General features: G+C 42.5%; 1 protein-coding gene across 1 annotated transcript in view; it reads right to left on the reverse strand.

Annotated features, from left to right (window-relative positions):
• STK3 (serine/threonine kinase 3) overlaps positions 1-19,239 on the reverse strand; it is a 144,031-nt gene that overhangs the window by 107,883 nt on the left and 16,909 nt on the right. The window contains exons 5-6 of the mRNA XM_082754682.1: positions 1,127-1,291; positions 541-708 (exon numbers count right to left, since the gene is read on the reverse strand). Of these exons, the coding sequence (XP_082610808.1) occupies positions 541-708; positions 1,127-1,291 (333 nt within the window). The remainder of the gene's footprint in view (positions 1-540; positions 709-1,126; positions 1,292-19,239) is intronic.

A 19,239-nucleotide genomic window follows, 5' to 3' on the forward strand; every position in this document is an offset into this window, starting at 1 on the left:
TTCCTAGACAAGCATTTTTCCCTATGAACTTCTCAAGAGCAATTCCTTTATAAATGCTACTTCTCATAGAGTGAGTAATTCTATTTACATTTTTATTTTGCAAGAAGTGAATTGGTTCAGCAACAGACTGTAAGGGCTGGTTAAAAAAAAAAAAAAAAAAAAAAGAGCTGCCAAAGGTTACTAACACCAGTAGTGCTCACACACAGCAATCCTAAATACTCTTCTAGATGACTTTTAAGTCAAAACTTACAAAGGAGGATGGCTTTTTGGTTATGGAACTCTACAAAGTGCAGCTGTAGTCTGAAACTGGCTCTATATGTTGCCTTAAGTCAATTAAGCATTTACTGTTTTAGTTCTCCCTCCATTGGAGATAACACTCAGACACCTTACAAACACATGTCAAAAAACAAACAGCAGCAAATAGGAAGCATCACAGCAAGTAGAAATCCCTTTTCATAAATTTCATCCATGAATGCACTGTTTGATGACTCCACTTTTAAAAAAATACAATTAGAAGTAAACGCTAGGGCATACACTTACCCTCATTGGATGAATATCAGCATATGGAGGCTTTCCTTCAGCCATTTCTATTGACGTGATACCAAGGGACCAGATGTCTGCCACACAGTTATAGCCAATCTCCTGTATTACTTCTGGAGCCATCCAAAATGGAGTTCCTATAACAGTATTACGTTTTGCCATTGTATCCTGTAATTACATTATTTATGCAATTAAAATAGTGATGTTTATTTTCACAAATTCCTTTGATATTAGTTATATATTTAAAAGCTAAAATTAGCTACTCTAAGCTCAAATGGTAATGACAGCAATTAAGACCAAGCAGATTCAGGCCACCAGCCTCTAGAAGCTAAACAGGTGACAACGATCATAAATCTTTAACGAAGCTTTAAAGCATAATCAGCAACCATTTGAAGTACAATGGGTTATAACAGTAAAAAAAAAATAAAAAATAAAAATAAAAAATAGCCTTCCAATACATGAAATACTCAACCACTAGTTTATTTTCAGACACAAAATTCAATGCAGAGAAAGAGACAGAAGTATAAAAAAAAAAAGGTTAGCAGCACTAAAGCATTTTTAAAATCATCTTTCCACATGTACTTACTGTTAACTGGCCAGCTACACCAAAGTCAGCTAATTTTGCATGCCCTTCAGTGTTAAGAAGGATGTTTCCAGCCTTGATATCTCTATGTATTTTTCTCATAAAGTGCAAATATTCAAGTCCTTTAAGAGTCGATTTCAGAATAGTTGCAATTTCATCTTCTGTTAGCTGCAAGAAAACAAAACCATTTTCAGGTATATACATGGACTGTTTCTATACATTTAGGCTATTTAAAATATGATCATTTCATAACGTTTATCACACCATCTACATGATGTATTTTATAGACAGGAATAGAGCTTCAAGAGCTTCTCCAAGAACAAACAAAAAACACAAGGGATAAAGGTGTACAGAAAATAGAGAAATAAATACAAATAAACAACTAAATAAATATATTCTTCACAAAGCTTGGTAAAAAAATAGTCATCACAGAGCTTGTTACTCACTATCTGTAGTGAGATAATGGAGATAGTGTAGCTTGCAGAAATACAGGTAGTAATTGTTAGGAAGTTTGTCTGACTAACTGGTTTGCAGGACTCTGCTGAAGCCTGTCTTTTTAGATGTTCTTCTGTTCTTTTTGAGACTGGTCCTTTCATTTTACACAGAATATAAGTAAATGCTCGTTTTTGAAGATAAACATTTCTCACTCTGCCTGTGCTCCAACCTGACACAAAGCTGCAGAACTACACCCACACAGATGTGCCCCTATAACCTTCCCAAAGCCCTACTCAGCCCAGAAAAAGGGCAACTAAGATGTCAGGGTACTTTTATGCCAGAAGGTGCCAGTAACTATTATCACCTGTTCCTTTGATCCGTAGACAATTACAGAAACGACTGAGAATGGATGCCAACCAGATGCTATGCGCTTTTTCTTCCACCATTTTTCTTGCTTGTTGCCATCTGATGCAGAGAACGAATTCTCCTTGAACTTTTGGGTTCTTTTTAAATTACCTACATTATTCAACAATTGTTAGATGACATCCACACAGGAAGATATAACGGATCTTCCATTTCAACCACAAACACTGTGTCCTTTAAAATATCTTCCAAGGACGTTAATTATTTTGCTGTGTATGCGAAAGTTCCCTGTTAGTTCTTTGTGTGTAGATAACCCACAAAAGATATGCTGTGATATACTGGACTACTATTACACTGCAAGATTGTATACCTGAACTAACATGAATCTTACATAGCTAGAGCTGGCCCTGAATAGATTTTATTCAATGATCCACATTTCAGTCATCCCAAGTACCACTATATGATGATAGTGTAACATGTGAGCCCATGGCTTTCAAAGTATTCACAGACATAACTCCTGATCTCCAAAAAATAAAAAATAATTATCCCCTTACGTAACATTTATCAGTTTATAACACTCTGTAGACTCAGCAAGTCTACAGCCATGCTGAATTTTTAACAGGTCTCTTTGCATTCTTAAGTAGCAGCATGTCCTTCAACTACTTCCGAGAATCCAGGTATGAGAATTGAAGTTCTCTGCTGGTTTAGAGCTGCTGAAGTCAGCAATACAGTCAGCATAGTTGAACTGGCACTCTGTCACGTTTGTTGTTTATTTTTCAGTCAGGATGATTGGAAACGTATTCTCAAATTAGTCACAGTAGCATGAAAGGACACAGTAAGACTGAATACAAGTTGAAAAATGAAAAATTGAAGAATAAGCCAAACAAACCAAAAACTGTCAGCAGTAATATTTATTGAACTCCATGAGCATCACAAAGCAAACACTAGGAACTCTTTTTGCTTGATTTTTTTTTTCAAGCAGACTAGACAAACTTCAGTGTTAAAACTAGAAAAAAAAAACATGCAAAAAAGAATCATAATTGATTAAATATCTCCTATAAGTAAAGAAGCAGTATGAAATGCACAACTGTTTATCTTAATTGCTTTAGATCTGCACAACTGGAACACAACCTCCTGAGAAAGTGCTATCAGAGATCCAGGAAGAGTGAATCTTTTGCAGGTACCAGACCCCTTAAGAACACTTCTTAGATTTTGATCAACATCTTAGAATAAAAGAAAACACACCCATATTTACACGATTCATCCCATGTGATGCAACTTTAAGGAAATACAAAGAAACTGTTCAGTCAACTGAAATGCCATTCAGTTATAGCAGCTTGTTGGTACTTTAATACAAGAACTAAGCAAATAAACTTCCAAGACATGCTTGGAAATGCAAGAAGCTACAGAACCAAAGATGAATATCCTAATTTGGCTGCAACACCAGGTTGTAATTTCCCTCTATTTTCACAATCCTGTCCAGAAATTAAGTTAAGCAATAGCAACTCCTTCCAGTTTCAGTTCTGAAAGTGCTGGTACACATCTGCAGCTCCCTTCCAAAAACAAAACCAAGAACCAAAACCGCTTACAATCCCTCCGCAAGCCAGCAGGATGACTCAACAGAAATGAAAAAATGATGAGTCAGCAAGATGATCTGCACCTGAGTTACTCATAACTAGCTTTAATTATTTAACAAATAGAACCACTTCCCTATTCCTGCTTCACTCCAGCCTCATAAAACCTGGGCGTGGAGCCCAAGGGCACAGTTACACATGCACTCGCTTAGGCTGCAGTGCCAAGCTCCAGTCCCTCCTTTCGCTGAAGCCTACAGCAGTAATTCCTACTGTCAGCCCTTCCACTAAATGACTGGAACTGACCCTAGTTAAAAATAAACCTGCCTGCCAAATTATTTTTCCAACAAATCAGTCCCACAGTTCAATTAACGGCACAGTCAGTCAGCAGGGACGTAGCAGAGTTAGGAGCTGCTCCTTCCAAATAAGTACACGCTACTACACCCAGAGATTTTCAGGGACTTGTATGAGCCTTTCCCGATGCAAGCAGACAACATACTCGATGGTGGGACAAACTCCACGCTCCTCGGCAATTGGTGACCGCCTCCACAGCGCATTATGCATGCCTTGCCTGCCATTTCTCTCCGAGATCTTGCACAGTGATTCTATTCAGTGGCATGCTGCTCAAAGCCTTTTTTTGTGCTGCTTCTTCGTGCTGGCTGCTGCGCTGCTTCAAATGATGTATGCTGTGAGAACCATGAGAACTACAAACCCTGTTGTGTACAGCATCTTTCCTGGCATTGCTCTGTCCCTGGGGGAGTGAAACTGCCTACCTGCTCTGCAATCAAGATAGGACTCCAAAGTCAACTGTACAGTAAACTGAACTATGGTCAGAAAGATATCTGGAGGAAGAGACAGCCCAGAGTGCACAATGTAGGAATAGAAATGTTGTTTTTGCAGAGTTACATTGTTTAGAAGGAGGGAATGTGGTACTGAGATATGCTTACAGTGATAAGAAAGTTTAGCAGGCGACCTTGTAAAATGCAGACAATCAGACTCCTTAGGACAATTAGGTGAAAATCACGGTGTCAAGTCAAGTCAGATAAGTGAAGAAACATTACCACTTCAAGCAGTAAAAATGTCAAAAGAAATTTGAAATTTAACAGGCCGGCAACTGAAGGCCATGCATTGTTTGTGAAGCATCAGATAGATTGTGAATCTGGATTACCCACTCAGTGGGGAAACAGGGGAGGGTCCTGCCATCAAAAGGTATATAAACTGTGTTTTGGAACTAGTAGATGCGCTCTCTCCTGCTTGTGGGGCGCCCGCCATTGCAATCGCGAATAAATTACTACTTCACTGAGATCCTCGCCTGAGCCTAAGTTATTGGCTACGGAGTGTTTCTCACAATTTGGGGGCTCGTCCGGGATCCAGTCACCTACTGGGGAGCCCCACCGCCGCAGCAGCAGGAAGGCATGCCCCGCTGATTTCAGCGGTCCTGTGCATCGACGGTGGCGGTTCTGCGGAAAGCTGACAGAGGGCCCGAGACTGGTTAAAGAGGCAGGATCCGTGAAGTAGTGGGGAAAGGAAGAAGGTAGGCACTCCGGGTTTTTAAGAATCGATCCGGTAACTCTGTGCACAGACCAAGGTAAGAAATATTGAGTATTGCCTTGGGGGTCGGGTGATCTGGTGTATGGTAAGCCCTTGCACGGGGAAGTGCTGGCACTACACCAGGGGAATCTGGTGTACGGTAATCCTTGCACGGGGAAGTGCTTGGAAGTACACCAGGGAATCTGGTAAACTCAGGTGTGCGGTAACGCTGGCACGGGGAAGTGCTTGGCGGTACACCCCCATCTTTCAGTACGTTGGTGTGTGGTACACTGCAGAAGGGAAAATTCTGTAGCACATACTGGCGAGGGTTAGGAAAGATGGGAAGTACGAGTTCCAGGGAATCTGGTAAACTCATAGGTGTGCGGTAACGCTGGCACGGGGAAGTGCTTGGCGGTACACCCCCATCTTTCAGTACGTTGGTGTGTGGTACACTGCAGAAGGGAAAATTCTGTAGCACATACTGGCGAGGGTTAGGAAAGATGGGAAGTACGAGTTCCAGGGAATCTGGTAAACTCATAGGTGTGCGGTAACGCTGGCACGGGGAAGTGCTTGGCGGTACACCCCCATTTTTCAGTACGTTGGTGTGTGGTACACTGCAGAAGGGAAATTTCTGTAGCACATACTGGTGAGGGTTAGGAAAAATGGGAAAATATGAGTTCCAGGGGACAGGGAGATATCCCTGGGGGAGTGCCTACTAATAGTTCTTCCTGAAAAATGATAAGAAATTGGAAACATAATCCCAAAATTAGAGGGATTGTAAAAGAAAAATAATTAATAAACAAAAAAAAAAAGAGTTAAATATTGTGTATCAGTCTGGACAAAAGAACCAATTAAGGAAACAGCAGTATTTTGGCCAAAATACGGGTCTGATGAAAATTCAGGCTTTAAATTTATGTGTAAACAATAAGATTCCTTTTTCAGAGAAGGAGCCAAGTTATGCTCCCTGTAATCTTAATATTGAACTGGTGGCAGCAGCAGTCACTCCAGGAAGGGAGACAGGGACTGTAATTAACACTGTCCCTAAAGAAGGATTGTACTCTAGGCTCTGGCAAGAATTAGAACAAGGTAGAAGATATGTTGAGAATTTTGCCTTCCCTGATACTAACAGTACTAACACTAACTGTGTATCCTCTTAGGTGAACTACCCCCTCCTCCTTACCAGCAGAGAGGTTAGGACTTTTTAAGAAGGAGAGGAAGTCTTTATTCAAGGACCCCAACAGCCTAGCTGAACAATTAGACCAGTTCCTACGACCTGATTTATACTCTTGGGGGAGGGAATTATGTCTATAAGTATGTTGTTTACAGGGAAAGAAATGGGAATGATCAGGAGGAGAGCTGCTATACAAGAATGGGAAAGAGCTCATCCTCCAGGACCAGGGGTAATACCGGCAGGGCATAAATACCCACTTGCCAATCCTGGCTGGAATAATAATAGTGTGCAACACAGAAATTATATGAGAGACTTAGTGTCAGAATGAGAAAGTACTTGGGGATGAGACCTGAGGACCCAGTATCCCAAGGGCTCTTGAAAGTTCATTGTGTGATTAAAGCCTGGCAAAATACGCAGAAAATGCTTCAGAAGGTGGGGGGAATGTAGTGAACAGTCACTGGGGGACCCTCCTGCGGGAGGCCCTGGAGGGGTGTGTCTGGAGGGGAGATAAGAAGGGAAAAAAAAAAAAAAAAAAAAAAGATCGAAACTAATGGTATTGACAGTGCAGCGGGTAGTGAGGCAGAGGGTTGGAGAAAGATGAAGAAAATCTTCAGGGGGAGTCAGGGCCAGGATGGAAAGGAGAGGAAGAGAGATGAAGGAATGGCAGGCAAAGAGGGCTGCCTGTGTTGTGGCCCGAGTCCTAGCAGAGACAGGCTTTGATAAGATGTTTTAAGTGTGGCCAGGCTGGCCACTTCGAATGGGAATATCTGGAGTGGAAGAAGGAGGAAAGAAGGAAAATGGGATGAAATATGCTATATTGATATGTTGTTTCAGTATCTTGGAGGGAAAAGGTATGGAATTAAGTTGGACTCTGACTGAGCCTTTGGTGCTGGTAGTAGAAAAGTGCGGGCTGGAGAAAGATAAAGGAAGTGTTAAAAGTCTTGCCGAAGGTGTTAAAGGTGTGGCATGTAATATTTAACAGAGCTGTTTGAAATTGAATGAGCAGGGAAAGGTTATGTAGGCGTTATCTAAGTAACAGTCTAGAAGTTTTGGTATATTTGCATATTTGCTGTGGTGTTTGTTCAGTTTCCCAAGCATCCGGGAGGGGGGAACAGCCTGCTCCACCAGGGGCCTCTCCAGCGGCCGCAGGGGGGTTTCGGCTCCAGCGCCTGGAGCGCCTCCTCCCCCTCCTTCTGCACTGACTTTGGTGTCTGCGGGGGGTTTCTCGCTCTCTCAACTGCTGTTGAGCAGCAGGCTTTTGTTTGTTTCTTTGTTTGTTTGTTTTCGTGGATGTGTTCTCACAGAGGCACGGACTGTGTTGCTCATGGCTTGGCTCTGGGCAGCAGTGGGCCCCTTAGGGCCAGATGAAATTGTCCCTTATCTGCTACGGGGAGGCTTCCGGGTTTTTTTTCTCACGGGGGCTGCCACTGCAGTTTCCCACCCCCCTACTCACAGCCCCCGAACCTTGCCATCAAACCCAATACACTGGGGAACAGCTAGGTCATTACTGACCTGTAAAGTATCAGGGATTAAATTAACTAATGAAACCCTAAAAAGTGGGGCTGGGATAACAGTGCCACTTTGGGGGGGATACCAAGCTGAGACTAGGGGATAAAATGATCACTGGGTAATTATTGTATGTACCCAAGGCAAGGACTAATCTGTTGGGAAGGGATTTGATGATTAAATTGGGCATTCAAATAGTAAATTGTTAGACTGGAATAACAGTGTTATTAATGGAGTGCTCTCTGGCCCTGAGAGCAAACATACATGTATATTCACCTCTGACTGGAAAGACCCTGAAATGGGGGCGGAAGCAACAATATAGGTGGACAATTTTAACTCAGGGGTTTACAGGGCCACCTATCTATTTGGGTCAGTTTAAATAACAAAAGATTTTGGAGCAATTACAACCTCCCAAGGAGGTATTAATGTTAACAAATATGTGGATCGTTTTCTATTGTCAGGACAGGAGAAAAGAGTTGTGAAGAAAGCTACTAACAAGCTATTCAACTTTCTGGGAAAGCAGGGCTTGGGAGTATTAATAAATAAATAAATAAATAAATTACAATACGGAGAAAGAGAAGTCAGGTATTTAAGGCATCTAATGTCTGAAGGAAAACAGAATAAATGCAGAGAGGATTCAGGGAATTGTTGAAAATTAAGAAAGAACTAAAAAGTTTTAAAAGAAAGATTTTTTTAAGGAATCAGGAGCCATGAAGTCTGAAGGAAAATCGATACTCCCTGATGGGAGAGAAATGCTGAATAAAGTGATAATGAGGCAAATATTAACTGTTTTACATCAGAAGAGTCATTAGGAGGTGCAAGCAATGTGTGATGTTGTGCTAAGAAAGTATGTCTGTGTAGGAATATACACTTTAGGGAAGCACATATGTAGAGGATGTACCATATGTCAAAAGGTAAATAAAAAGGTGTTCTGTAACCCATCTAGAGGGGGACGGGAGCCAGGGGTTTGACCTTTCCAAAGTATACAGGTAAACTTTACTGAGTTACTTGTTTGTCCTAATTGACCACGTGACTAGATGGGTGTAAGCTTTACTGCAAGGGTTAAAGCAGGCCTTAGAGATTGAGTGGGATTTTCACAGCCCCTGGCACCCCTCCTCTTCTGGGAAGGTGGAGCGAATGAATCAGACATTAAAGAAGCAATTAACTAAACTAGTGTTAGAAACCCAACTTCCTTTGGTAAAATGCTTACTCCTACAGGTTTAAACAGCACCAAGAAAGGATATAGGAATTTCACCATATGAGATGCTGTTCAGATTGCCCTATCTGGGCAGAAGGGATGAGATACCACAATTCAAAATAAGAGAGTTTCCTTAAGAACTGTATTCTGGGGTTGTCTTCTTCTTTGTCATCTCTCAGGACCTGTGGGTTGTTGGCTCAAACCCCACCTTTGGAATTCCCCATTCACCACCATCATCCAGGAAACTGGGTCCTGATTCGGACCTGGAAAGAGTCAACTCCGGCCTGAATGGGAAGGACAATTACTAACCGCTGAAACAGCCGTAAGAACTGCGGAAAAAGGTTGGACTCACTATACTCGAGTGAAGGCATCTGTCGACGCTAGTACCTGGGAAGCTGTTCCTACAAAAGACTTGTTGGAAGTTGAAATTGAAGAGAAAAAACTCGTAGTGGACTCTGAGCAGGATAAGAGCTTACAATTGTAAACTAACCTTTTATTTTCACAGGTAACTAACGAGTGTGACTTGTGATTGAGAGAAAGGACAGACCTATAGTGAACTGCAGTGCTCCCAAAGGGGGGGTTGTTATAGTAGTAGTGTACATCTTATTTTTCTATCGATAATTATTTGGAAACCTAAGGTTTAAAAATAATGACAGGGAAAAATTGATTACTAATTTTGTTTTTAGTGATTCTAGGCCTCAGAGAAGGCCTCGGTCAATTGGTAACTTGGAAAAGGCATGACCAGATAATAGCAAAAACAGGATACCCCATCAAAATATGGGTGACTGTGACAGAGGGTTATGTACCACAAGCCGTCACGTTTGATGCTTGTGAGGTGTTAGCTTGTGGAGATTTAAATGCCCAATGACAATTGAGCAGAAAGAACAAATAACTGGAAGAGACCCAACAGCCAGATTGAGAATAGCTGTATGGAAACAATCCTCTATTGCCATCAGAGAAAGGGAGAAGCTCAAGGAGAAAACAGGAGAGTAAACAGGAGGCCCTCTGAAATGTGGCAGTTCAAACATTTGAGATTCAAACAGGGTATGGGGACGTGAATGCCTGGATAGAATGGGTCAAATATACTGTCCAGAGTCTCAATCGTAGCTACTGCTATGCTTGTGCCTCGGGATGACCGATTGCCCAGATAGTGCCCTTCCCATGGGGGTGGACCAAAGACTCCCAAGGGATGCGCTGTATGATTGCATTGTACCAAGAAAAGACTGCCTGGGGAAATGAGGCCTGTAAGTCTCTCTTTGCTGTTTCTTGCATGATAACAATATCACAGTTCCCCCTGCATTCTCTACAGCTATAGGTAACCATACAGCTTGCCTCTCACGGCAGGGTGTGAGTGCTACCTGGCATCTGGGAGAATTTGCCTTGTGCTACCAAGGACTTGATGGGAAACTGCTCAAGACTAGAGATCCCCAGGGCAGATCTCTGGTGGTACAGTGGAGGGAAGATCTTACGGTCCACCCTACCATCTAATTGGGAAGGCACTTGTGCACTTGTTCAATCAGCTATACCCTTCACCCTGGCATTTGAAAGAGAAACATCACAAATACCCAGAAGAAGTAAAGGAGGCTTAGGAATATCATTTGATGATAGAGTATACATACATTCTGTTGGGGTACCTAGAGGAGTTCGGGATGAATATAAAGCCAGAAATTAAATTGCTGCAGGGTTTGAGTTACTGTTCTGGTGGGTAACAATCAATAAAAATGTGGATTGGATTAATTATTTCTATTATAATCAGCAGAGATTCATCAATTATACCAAGGATGCGATGAGAGGAATCGCTGAACAACTAGATGCCATCAGCAAAATGGCTTGGGAAAACAGGATAGCATTAGATATGATGCTTGTGGAGAAGGGTGGTGTATGCGTGATGCTGGGCAACCATTGTACTTTTATCCGTAACAATACTGCCCCGGATGGCACAGTAACAAGAGCATTGCAAGGGCTTACCACCCTTGCCAATGAATTGGCAGAAAATTCGGGAGCAGACGCTTCCATCACAGGATGGTTGAAATCTTGGTTTGGTAAATGGAAAGGGATGGTAATGTCCATATTTACATCCTCAATTATAGTAGCAGGAGTTTTGACAGCTATTGGCTGTTGCATTATCCCCTGTGTAAGGGGACTTGTCCAGCGGTTAATTGAAACCACATTATTGAAACAAATGACCATAGATCCACCACCCTACTCAGATAAAATGATATTAGAGGAAATGAAGAGCAAAGAAAGTGAAGAAGAGGAAGATATTTACCAAATTACACTTAAAATAAATAAATAAATAAAAATAAAAAGAGTTTTTGCAAAAATCAACAGTTTATATAAAAAAAAGAAAAGGGGGGAATTGTGGGAATAGAAATGTTGTTTTTGCAGAGTTACATTGTTTAGAAGGAGGGAATGTGGTACTGAGATATGCTTACAGTGATAAGAAAAGTTTAGCAGGCAACCTTGTAAAATGCAGACAATCAGACTCCTTAGGACAATTAGGTGAAAATCATGGTGTCAAGTCAAGTCAGATAAGTGAAGAAACATTACCACTTCAAGCAGTAAAAATGTCAAAAGAAATTTGAAATTTAACAGGCTGGCGACTGAAGGCCATGCATTGTTTGTGAAGCATCAGATAGATTGTGAATCTGGATTACCCACGCAGTGGGGAAACAGGGGAGGGTCCTGCCATCAAAAGGTATATAAACTGTGTTTTGGAACTAGTAGATGCGCTCTCTCCTGCTTGTGGGGCGCCCGCCATTGCAATCGCGAATAAATTACTACTTCACTGAGATCCTCGCCTGAGCCTAAGTTATTGGCTACGGAGTGTTTCTCACAACAAGCCAGTAGTTTTCTGGCTAAGTGCAGTAAAATATTATCTGAAGACTCACACTGCATGCAATCCAACTTCTAGCTATTAACAAATACAGTTAAAGAGTTTATGGTATGCTGAATGTAACACTTTCTGCTGGAGCTTCGCCAAACCTACCCCAGCTCAGAAACAGCATCCCTAGTCTCTGATGACTCCCACACAATCATGAATATGCATATTAGGAAGACACCACCAACAACGAAAAACAGCACGGACAAACGTACAGTGAGATCATGCAACTCACTGCCTGCTTTCCTCCAGAGTCACATTATGAGGAACTGATTAAAAGTCTCTGAAGGGTAGGTCTCTGTTCAACATGAAGTATTCTTAAGGAAGCAAAGCCCTGCTTGCAGTTCTTGAAATACCAGTGGGCAAATAACATGGAGATCTCGGGGTCACCTCTCTTTTACAACTGCATAGCAAAGTCCAGCTCTCAAAAGAAGGTAGCACAATAGCTGTATCAAAAGCTCGACAAAGAAGCTAAGGATCACGAAACCAGCAAGTGAGAAGAGGGTGTACTGCAGCCTGCTACACCACATAGGTTGTGCAGTGCCTGTGGTATCCTCTTGAATGACTTTTGTCTTGCAATCCACCCACAATAATCCTTGTCACAGCAAACAACTTATCTACTAACTCTAGTTCCAACAGTAGTTTGATGCAGAGATACTAGTGCCATCAATAACCAGCACACAGTACAATTAAAACTAACAAAGCTATTTAATATTTTAATACTGGGAATATGTTACAGTCAGGGTTACTATCCTGGTCCAGATGTGTGGTTCTCATGCTGTACTATTGCTAGATCGAGCCATATGGGTGTCATGTTTCCTGTTAAAACAGTTGATTTATTTGATTCTGAGGTTTTAAACATGCAGCACCATTCTTCTTCAGAGCATAGCATGCTCTGTACATTGCACCTTCGTGCAATTTCACAGTCGTCATCTTTCTGCTTCACTTCTGATTTCCTGTTGTGTCCAGATCCTCATTTATCTCCTTGGTATCTTTGGCTAGCTCTGGTTCTGTGTGCTATGTCTCTCTGATTGCTGGTGCTACCTTCTAAACATGAGTCACCCATGAAACAGCTTCAAATCCATCGTCATCAAAACCACATGCAAGTCACACATTCAGAAGTACGAGAATGAAAAAGGCAAACAACTCCATAGCCTATGTAAAAGCATCAAATAACAAAGGCAATCATTAAAGTGGAAATTTGGGACAAATCAGCTCACAGCACACTCAGGTGTTTCACATCCATTCAGAAGCCAGCTAATCTACGTGTTTCTGTTCAACTGGCTGTGGATGTCACACATGGGAGACTGAAGGGTGCATTTATACAGCCTATCACACACTTCCTAATCCATGCAGCTGTTGAGACAACTCATCTAACCAGGTTCTCTGCTCACAGCCAGTCACTCTTCTTCCTGAGGGCCCCTTAGAAAGCTCAATTGCTTTAACTGCCTATGTCCTTTCCCAGCTGCTCTTTTTACACTAAGTAATACATGCACATTAAGCCTGATGCTTCCAGGAAGTATCACATCACTGCATCTGAGCAGACTGATTAGATCAAGCACACTGGGTTGGTCCCTTTTCACGGCAAATAAAGGGCCCATGGGATAATCATTCCTTCCCCAGAAGAAGCTATGACGCTCAGACATCACCAATCTCATACCACCACTCTTCTTCATTTATGTGAAAATAAGGCTGGACTAACAATGATGCTGAGATGGGGAATGTGAGCAAATAAGCATGAGAATTGAGACACCTTTTCTGCCTGCAACAGTTCATAAATTACCCTTCGAGTAAGGCAGAAAGCTTCAGAGAAAAAAAGTGTTATGGTTGCAGCTCTAGACTGAAGCCAATGTTAAGTTCTGGTTCCTACTCTGACTGCTACAAGCTTTAATGAGATTAGTTTCCCAAAGCCAATAATTATCTGAGTTTCACTTTCAGAGCAATTGCCTTTGAGACTTCTTTTATAAGTAGTTCTGCACACTCTCTGTGAGGACAGTACTCTTCAAACAAATTCACAGCCTGTGTCTTGAGTGAGATACCACATCGTGACATTTAAATTACTTATGCTGACAAGGTGTAGTCAAAGACTGAGTAATTGCTCAAACTAAGGTATATAATCCCTTTTCTCTTCCTATATTATATATAAGAGGACAGCTCAATATTATGGTATTGAAGGGAAAAAGAACTCACTGCCAAAGGAGAATTACTAATTTTACAGAAGTAAAACTTAGGCACAGGATCATATGATAAAGAAAGGGAGGCAGCAAGTATTCTTCCTACTAGACCTAAATCATTTTGCACATAAAATCATATGGAAATTGTGCAGTAATAGACATAGTGCCTATCCACAGCAATAGCACTGCACAGGTGACAGCAAGCTCTTCAGATTCAAGGTTTTGACTATGTAATCCCAGTAGCAGGACTTCTGCAATGTATCTTGAATAAAACATGTAACAGATCCCATTTTCTTAAATTAGGACTTTTCAACCTGGATAGCTGAAAATAGCACTAGGAAAACTGCAGCATGTAGAATTCCAGTTCTACCTGTAGTTCAAAAAAGAGTAGAGCCCAGTAGCAACATAAAGTTATCTAATCATCATCTAATGGCTTATATGGAAAGCTATTTCAGGAAATCTCATCTATCTCCCATGGTCACATGCTCAACAACAGCTGGCTGTAATTAGCAGACAGTGAGATCAAAAACTGATTAGAACAGGGAAGTTGGACTCAGCAGGCCTTATTCTCCACTACCAAGTTTCAGCTTGCTGAAGGACAGCTATGACGTACTCAACAAGTTTAGCAGATATTGATGACAGACTTGGAACTATTACAGAACAACACAAAGCCTCTACAGCACTGTACGAAGTACAGACAACATGGGAAAATGGAGTTTAACTACGATTCAGTATCACAATGTCACACAGAATCACAAAATGCTTGAGGTTGGAAGGGACCTCTGGAGATCATCTGGTCCAACCCCCTACTAAGCAGGACTACCTAGAGCACATTGTGCAGGGTAGCATCCAGGCAGGTTTTGAGTATTTCCAGAGAAGACTCCACAACCTTTCTGGGCAACCTGTCCCAGTGCTCTGTCACCCTCACAGTAAGGAAGTGTTTCCTCATATCCAGCCAGAATTCTGTGTTTCACTTTGTGCCCATTGCCTCTTGGGCTTTTGCTAGGCACCACTGAAAATAGTCCGGCCCCATCTTCTTGACACCAGATATTTGTACACATTGATAAGATCTGCCCTCAGTCTTCTCTTTTCCAGGCTGAACAGGCCCAGCTCTGGGCCTGTCCTCACACGACAGGTGCTCCATTCTCCTGATCTTCTTCATAGCCCTCCTCTGGGCTCACTCCAGCAGCTCCATGTCCCTCTTGTACTGGGGGCCCACAGCTGGACACAGTACTCCAGGTGAGGCCTCACCAGGGCTGAGCAGAGGAGGATCACCTCCCTAATGCATTTTGTCATGACTACACACAGCTGTCATCAGCATCTATTTAATTAGTGTGGTTCTTCAAAGTCATTTTCTGACAAAACACTGTGATTAGAGTCAAGAAGCCCAGTCGAAGCCCTAGACAGAGGCTTCATATAAGAGTATCACCACACGTCTTTCAAGCAGGAGCCACTTACTTGAGCTGTCAATGTTTAAAAGATCTTTACAGTGATATAAAACATACTTGCAAGCAGATCACTTCGCTCACACTCTACACACCTGTTCACAGCACCACCCTTTGCTGCTCACCCACACCAACCCTGAAAACGTTATCAAGAGAAACCTCGAGTCACCCATGTGAAGTGAACAAGGGGCAACATGACGGTTTTCTTGCTCCTGCCAGGGCAGGGGAAGGCCTCGAGCAGAAGCAAGTGCATCTGCCGATCACCACCCTTCAGCATGCCTGATAACACCAGCAGAGCATTAGGGTTTTTATCACCACAGGAACATCAGAGGATTGCTGGGGAAAAAGAGGATCTACCTCACAAAACAGGCCAATGGTGTCCTTGCTAAAAAGCTTGCTAACCTAGTACACAGCTGCAGAGCCAAAGTGTTGCTGGAATTAGAGACATGACAGGGTAACTCACACAACCAGCTCACTTTGAAAGATGAGTACAGGCACCTCACACAATGTAAGTGGGACTGGGCAGGGGAGGGTTGAGCTCTACACAGATACACAGTTTAAAGGCACGTAGCTCCGCTATGGGACACCCCAGAGCTCGCAAGTCAAAAAAAAACAGAAGGGTAGCCCAAAAGGTGAATGTCATCATGCTGTTTGCAAAAAAAAAAAAAAAAAAAAAAAAAACACACACACAAAGAGAAAACGTGAAGCCATCCCCATCCACAGCCCTGGAAGAAGCATCCCTAATTACAAGCTATTGTTCTGATGAGGGGGGATTCAACCACCTCAATACCTCTTGATAGGGCAACACAGCAGAGTAGAAAAAATTTCAGGTGTGCACAGGAATAATTGTCACTGCAGGCACTGTACAGGCCCACAACGGGAGGTGTTCCACTGGCTCAGCTGCTCATAAGCAAGGATAACTCACCAGGCATGTCAGGATCTGCAGTAGCTTTGGCAGTGACGATGAGATGGCGAGCGTTATGATACAGAGGCAAGTGACAGAAGCAAGTAGCAGAACCAGATTTCTAGATAGCAAACCTTGGCTTGCTAAATAAATTAGTAGGTGGGATCCCAGCACATGCTGCCCTGAAGGGTGATGGAACCTTGGAGAGCTGGTTGAACATCAAGGGCAACCTCCTCAAAGCGCAAAAACAGTCCATCCTGATGGGCAAGACAGTGAGCAAGTATAGCAGGAGGTTATTTTGATTGAACAGTGAACAAATTTTGGCCTTCTGCCAAATGAGGTGGTCAATCTGTTAGCAAAGATGCAGAAAAAGTTCCTATCCATCTTTTTTTGTCTCCATTAATTTTGACTCCATTTATTAAGGTTTACTCTGGATCTTAGGTCTCTCTGCCTAGCAGCATGTTGGAATGAGTTAGAAACGAGTCAGGAAGCCCTTCTGTGCTGTGCGGATGACGCAGCCCTGGCACAGGCTGCCCAGAGGCTGCGGGGTCTCCTCCTTCGAGCCCTTCAGCAGCCGCCTGGACGTGGTGCTGGGCACCCTGCTCTGGGTGTCCCTGCTTGGGCACGGGTGGCACTGGGTGGCTCCAGAGGGCCCTGCCAGCCTCAGCATCTCTGTTATTCTGCAATTCTTGTAGTAAAATGAACAAAAGCAATTCCATGGGAGCAGATGAGATGCATCCAGAGATGCTGAGGTACTGGCTAGTGCTAACCTAAAGGCTACTTTTTATCATCTTTAAGAATCTAGAACAACTAGGTGACATCCCTCAAAACACCATATTCAAAAAGTGCAAGAATGACGATGCGAGTAATTACAGGCTGGTCAGTTTGTCCTCACTCCCTGAGACATTATGGAGCCAATCCTTGCAGAAGCTGTTTTCTACACACAAAAAGGATAAAAAGGAGATTAGAAACAACCAGCACAAGTTTACCTGAGAGATGTCATGCCAAATTAACCTGGTCACCTTCTCAGAAGGATGAAAAGAGAACAGTGGATATCATTAACTTGGACTTTAGGAAGGCTGTTGAAAATCTCTATCTTTTTTTCATCCAAACTAGGGACTCAGAGCAGATGAGGATGAACAACTGGTTCAACTGCTGGGCACAGTGGTGGTTCAAAGTGTAACCAACAACCAGCTGTAAGGGCTATTTCTTAGGGGTTGATTATAGGGTAAATACTCCAACATCCTCATCAACAACCTGGACAGCAAGCTAGGACGTACATGTACCCTCATAAAGCTGATGGGCAACACAAAACAGAAGCTGTCACTACACTAAAACGCAGGGCTGTCACTCAGAGGAACCTCAACAAGATGGAGGAAATAAATTGACAGCATGTCAGGTTGAACTCATGAAGTTCAACCAAGGTGAAGCCCTATACCTGGGACACACAAACCCCATACCATGCAGCAGTGTGGGCTGCTGCTCAGTGGGGCAGGTAGCATCACTGCAGGAAATGTCTGGGGTGGGGAAGGTCCCAAGAGAAGCTGAATGTGAGCCAGCAATACACCCAAGCAGCAGTGAAGGCTCGCCATATATCAGTCGTCACTAGGAAAGCAGTCAGCAAGTTAAGGCACATAAATATTCCCCTTTATTCAGCACTTATGAAGCCAGATCTGGAACATCATGCCTGGTTGTAGGCTACTGTAAAGAAACACTGACAAACTGGAAGGAGAGTGGCAGCGGACCACTAAACTCTCTGGGACTAGAGCACGTCAGTTGAGAGGATATTTCAATGCCATTTCTAACTAAGTAACGTGAGGATTTAAAAGAAAAACAAAAACACCACACTACAACAAAACCCACACACAGAAGAGGCAGACACTCCTCAGAATTGCAAAGAAAAAGCAGAATAGGCAGCAGTCACAAGTTGCCACAAGGAAAACTCCAGTTAGATCCAAGAAGAAATAAATCCAGAGAGAGATAAGAACTGTTGAACCTCCACCTTCACAGATTTTTCAGAACTCAAATAGACAAGGTCAATCTAATCAAACTTCAAAGTTTACTCTCCCTGAAGCAAGAGATTGGATTAGGTGACTTCCAGAAGGCCCTTCCAAATTACTATTTGTTTCAAATCAGTGGCACGCTGTTCTCCTTTGTCACCATCTTTAAAACATCCAGAGGATGCTACACAACCAGTCTTCATACCAAAATTTCTCATTTTCTGAATACTTGTTTTGCAGTCATATTCACATATAGTATAGGAATAGTTACTTTGGAAACAGGTAACAGTAGCTCTAATTTGTCCTTCTTTTGTACCAATTGACCAATATATAATACTCATCTCACTTCTGGCACACACAACAAACACTTGTTTTCCAAGAGACGAACACTAATTTTCTGCTATGAACAAGTTTCCAAGCAAATTGATACTGTTTTATTGCAATGTCTCAAAAAAGGTCTATCAGTTTGAGATTTTAGACAACAACCCATTTCTGAAGGGACTTACAATGCTATTCTAAAGAGCTAAGCAAGAATAATTCCTAAAATCAGGATAATGCCACCCAGAAGTTACAAACCAGCCACTTGATCAGAGCCATAAAAAGGATTTTGCTAGACAAGCACCTAATAGGCTGCAAGCCACACTGCAGAAGCTAGTAAAGGCTATTTTGGTTTATAAGGTTAAACATTGAAAGGGATAACCAAGACATCTAGGATCAACCCCTTGCATGCTATAGACAACTCATTTTGGTCTCCAGACCAGATGGGATTAGGATGACCCAGTTAATCACGAGCAGCCAATGAGTAAGGGCATCCCCAGTTATTAGTACAGAGGCAGGGCTGCTGGTGTGTCAACAGCCTCCCCACCACCACCCCAGGATGTTCACAGCAGCCAGCAGGACACAGTATTGCTTCACACTGTAATTATCTCCTCCCATTG

This window comes from Aythya marila (genome assembly GCF_965140915.1).
Source record: "Aythya marila genome assembly, chromosome: 2".
Taxonomy (NCBI): domain Eukaryota; kingdom Metazoa; phylum Chordata; class Aves; order Anseriformes; family Anatidae; genus Aythya; species Aythya marila.